At 41.3% G+C, this 3,790-nt stretch overlaps 1 protein-coding gene across 1 annotated transcript; it reads right to left on the bottom strand.

The window, feature by feature from the left end:
- Window positions 1-213: 213 nt before the first annotated feature.
- Window positions 214-2,080, bottom strand: LOC147890106 (non-functional NADPH-dependent codeinone reductase 2-like). Its single transcript, XM_087390947.1, has 5 exons — window positions 1,861-2,080; window positions 1,602-1,783; window positions 1,242-1,482; window positions 857-1,036; window positions 214-760 (listed from the first exon to the last, which is right to left on the bottom strand). The coding sequence occupies exons 1-5, from the start codon at window positions 1,978-1,980 to the stop codon at window positions 533-535; spliced, it is 951 nt and encodes a 316-aa protein (XP_087247073.1). The 5' UTR covers window positions 1,981-2,080; the 3' UTR covers window positions 214-532.
- Window positions 2,081-3,790: the final 1,710 nt, after the last annotated feature.

The raw sequence follows: 3,790 nt of genomic DNA, 5'->3' as shown, positions 1-3,790 counted from the left end.
GAAAGACCTATCAAAGCTAACAGATGGCCTTGAGGAAGGTTTGTGCATGTTGGTAATTTGTGTGGTCTACTAGACTTTTGTAGTAAATATTATAAGTTGTATATGAAGAGTAGTATGCATTATAAACAAAGGGGATCTCTTTTTAAAGAGCTCTCCTCAAACACGATATGCACATAGACCCCAAAATGAAAGCCAATACACATTGCAAACATGGGATAGTAATAAAAAAACTCATGGGCTCTTGGACCTCTTTAAGATGCCTCTTTTAATGTGATCAGACACGCATCCTTTGCTATGAGTCTTTGGGACTTTATTTATATTGTTAACATTTAATGTCTTCCTTCAAATGTAGTGCTGTGAACCCATCAGCACAATTTTACATATCAACAAAAATGTAAGTCCATTGTTTGACGCAACCCCGTTTGCTTCCGTTAATTTAAGTAGACGTTGTCCTTGTAAGCCTTCATACGACAGCCTTTGTTTAAACTTTCAAGGCTACATTTCTCTCAATTTGGTGATAACTAATGAAATCTTAAATTTCTCCGTCCCACAGTTCTGCAACATTTTTGTAAGGACCAGAGACGGGATTGCATAGAAACTGGCCGTCGCCATTCTTTTTCTGTTCCATTTTCCCAATAATCTGATGATCTTCATCGGTAAGCTGCCAATCAAAGGCCTGCAAGTTTTCTGCCATCCTCTGTTTGTTGAAACTCTTGGGGAGGACACTCACTCCCTGTTCCAATTCCCATCTTATAACCACCTGAAAAGTCAAGCAAATAAAGTTTTCAAATCATCGGCCAAGTCACCCCGAACAAGCCCACGATTGTCCGCTTTGCTAACTCAAAAATATACAAACCTGTGCAGGGGTCTTGCCATGTTTTAGTGCAATCTGCTTGATACTTGGATCATCCAGAACAGCAGCAGAACCCCATACCATAAGTGGAGCTCCTAACGGGGACCAAGCACTAACGTGGATGTTAACCTTGCTACAAGTCTCTCTTAGTTCCTTCTGCTGCCACTTCGGATGCATCTCCACCTGCCAAAGATGCTCCGTATTGGTCACTCGTATAAGAAAAACTGATTAATAAAACCAGGCATGAAAAACCTCTCACATCATGCAGAAATCCAAACACCTTGTCAACTACATCACGGAATTTTCTTAGTCTTGGCCAAACCCAAAACAGAGCTGAAAGTCACCAAATTGGTTTTCAATCCCTTGCAGTATTACGGTTCAGGCGTACCTGATTCACTGCTGGAGGGATATCTGCGAAGGCCAATAGATCCCCAATTTTCTTGGATGAGAAATTGCTTACGCCGATGGCCCGCGTGAGGCCTTCGTTGACACAATGCTCCATTGCTCGCCAGGTGCCTTTCAAATCCAAAGGGAGAAGATCGTCAGGTCTGGGCATCATTCCCACTCCTTCTTTGAATCTAATCGGCCAGTGAATGAGGTACAGGTCCAAGTAATCGAGCTGCAATTCACTGGAAAAATCGTAGAAACATTAGAGAGGACCGACGGGGTTCAAGGAAACCGCTACAACTCGGGCAATGCCAATTATGAATCTACATCAACGAAGCCCAGAGCGGGATTGGTGCGACACCTGAGGCTTTTTCGAAGGGCTGGCAGCACGCCGTCCGGGTAAGCGTCGGCACACCAAAGCTTGGAGGTGATGAAGAGGTCCTCGCGCTTGACGATGCGAGCCTTGAGGGCATCAGCGAGGGCCTGGCCAAGAAATCCTTCACTATTGTAGACGCTTGCGGTGTCGAAGTGACGGTAACCGATCTGGGAAGCGAAGAGAAACTTGTGAGTGAGCAGAATGGGTTCAAATGAGAGAGCGATGGGGGGGATGGGGGTTATACCTCAATAGCGGAAGAGATGGCAGCTTTTCGGAGGTCGAGGCTGAGGGAGAGGTCGGAGGCAGTGCCAAAGCCAACGAGAGGGATGGAAGCTCCTGTGTTGAGCTTTGCGCTTGTAGCCATAGTGGGTGATTCTGTAAAGAAGAAACTTGGACTTGCCGAATTCTACAACATGAATGGTGACCAAATAGCCTTACGAGCCGTGCCTAACTTTGCGACACGCGAAGAAGATTGTCCCTACTTCGAATAATCTCATCTACCTGATGCTCAATTAAGGTGTGTACATAATCGTCTTAGTAGATTGTAGGAAGATGGCAATGTGAAGCTATGATATTAATTGTTAAGAAACGAAGGCACAAAGAGAGGACAAGAGACTACATATTGGTCAAACTTACTTTAGCATTATAACAATGACCCTTACATATGACTTAAAAAGGTGTAGTTCGCTTCATTGCTTATATCATCACATTTACATCATTGCCTACATCACACATCTCTCTATCCACAAGTACCATATTATCAATCTCATCGAATCACTATTTCACACATCACCACACCAATATGAATAATTGAGTAAAAAATTAGAAGTTAGGATTATGGATGAGAAGGGATGGTCTATTACATGTTCACTTTAGGTCAAATAAAGGTGGTTGTATTGGTCGACTTTTGCATGGAGGTTTAGTGAATAGCACTTCCACAAAGCAACTATAAAGGATAGTAAACCTCCAAAGAATAGCCCAACAACTAATGGGTTGAGTTGTATTCATGATGGACTAGATTCTTATGCCAACCTTCTCATTCTTAGTGGTGCCAGAGTCATAGATCTTATAGAAATTCACGTGGAACCTTTTCGTTAGAATGGGGGATGCTTGGAGTGAATGACAGGTGAGTGTTGGGCTTTTCATTCTAGATTGGGATAGAGGGTATGATCTTTGTTGAATAGAAAAAAATGATAACACGCTACCAAACCGGTTTTTTGGTGTTCGTCCTCAAATCTAACATCCTTGCAGCCACACTCTAAGATCCATTTTAGGGAAAGACTTATTGAAGCTAGCATATTGCCTTGAGGGAGGTTTAGTGCACAATACTTAGAGACATGGCCTCTTGACTTTTGTAGTATGGATGATAAGTTTTTGTAGTATGGATGATAAGTTTTTAGTTATATATACATAGAAATATGCATTATAAACAAAGAATTTAGAATTTTAAAGAGTTCTCCTCCAATATGATATGCACATAGATACACATAACAAGAGCCATGACATGTTGCAAACATTGGAGTTCAGAGGTGCACAAATTTTCCAAAAATGAAATATGCGAAACACATCTACATAACCTAACACAATTTCACAAACGAACAAGCGTCTTTTCTAAAGGAACTCCACTCTTTGATGTGACTTGCCTTCATTATTTTACTTAGAGATTTGTTGTCCTTATAAGCCTTCACATAAAAGATAGCCACATCCTTTTCTTAAAATGCCAAGGCTAGATTTCTCTTAATTTGGTAATAATTGTCATGTACAAATGAAACCTTAGATCCTCCGAACCACATTTTTGAAACATTTTTGTAAAGGACTAGAGACACGAAATCTAATTAGTGAGTGAAAAATCCAAGTAGTTGCATTGGAGTTCACTAGAAAACTGTGAAGGGATGGGACTCAAGGAAACTGCTACAACAGCAATGAGATTATGAACCTACATCAACAAAAACCCAAAGGACAATTCAAGAAACTCTTGAGCCTTTTTTGAAGTCCACGTAAGAATTAGTGCACAAGAATTTGGAGGTGACAAAGAGGTCCTTGCGAGTCATAGTGCCAGATTTGAGGGCATTAGCAAAAGTTTGGCCAAGTAATCCTTCATTGTTGTAGACTCTTATGGTGTCAAAGTGAAGGTAGCTAGTCTAGAAAGTGAAAAAGAAGCTTGTGGGTGAGCA

This window comes from Dipteris shenzhenensis, chromosome 19 (assembly GCF_047967505.1).
Source record: "Dipteris shenzhenensis isolate YYH24624 ecotype China chromosome 19, Dip_SZ_1.0, whole genome shotgun sequence".
In the NCBI taxonomy this organism is placed as follows: Eukaryota; Viridiplantae; Streptophyta; class Polypodiopsida; order Gleicheniales; family Dipteridaceae; genus Dipteris; species Dipteris shenzhenensis.
This window is presented reverse-complemented; position numbering and strand designations above follow the sequence as displayed.

Bases quoted from the DNA above. Each gene is read 5' to 3' on its own strand.
- LOC147890106 (XM_087390947.1), bottom strand. From the start codon at position 1,980: ATGGCTACAAGCGCAAAGCTCAACACAGGAGCTTCCATCCCTCTCGTT. The intron at 1,483-1,601 runs GTGTCGCACCAA...CGATTTTTCCAG, and splicing joins GCCCTTCGAAAAAGCCTCAG to TGAATTGCAGCTCGATTACT. The intron at 1,037-1,241 runs GTACGCCTGAAC...CATCTTTGGCAG, and splicing joins TCCCTCCAGCAGTGAATCAG to GTGGAGATGCATCCGAAGTG.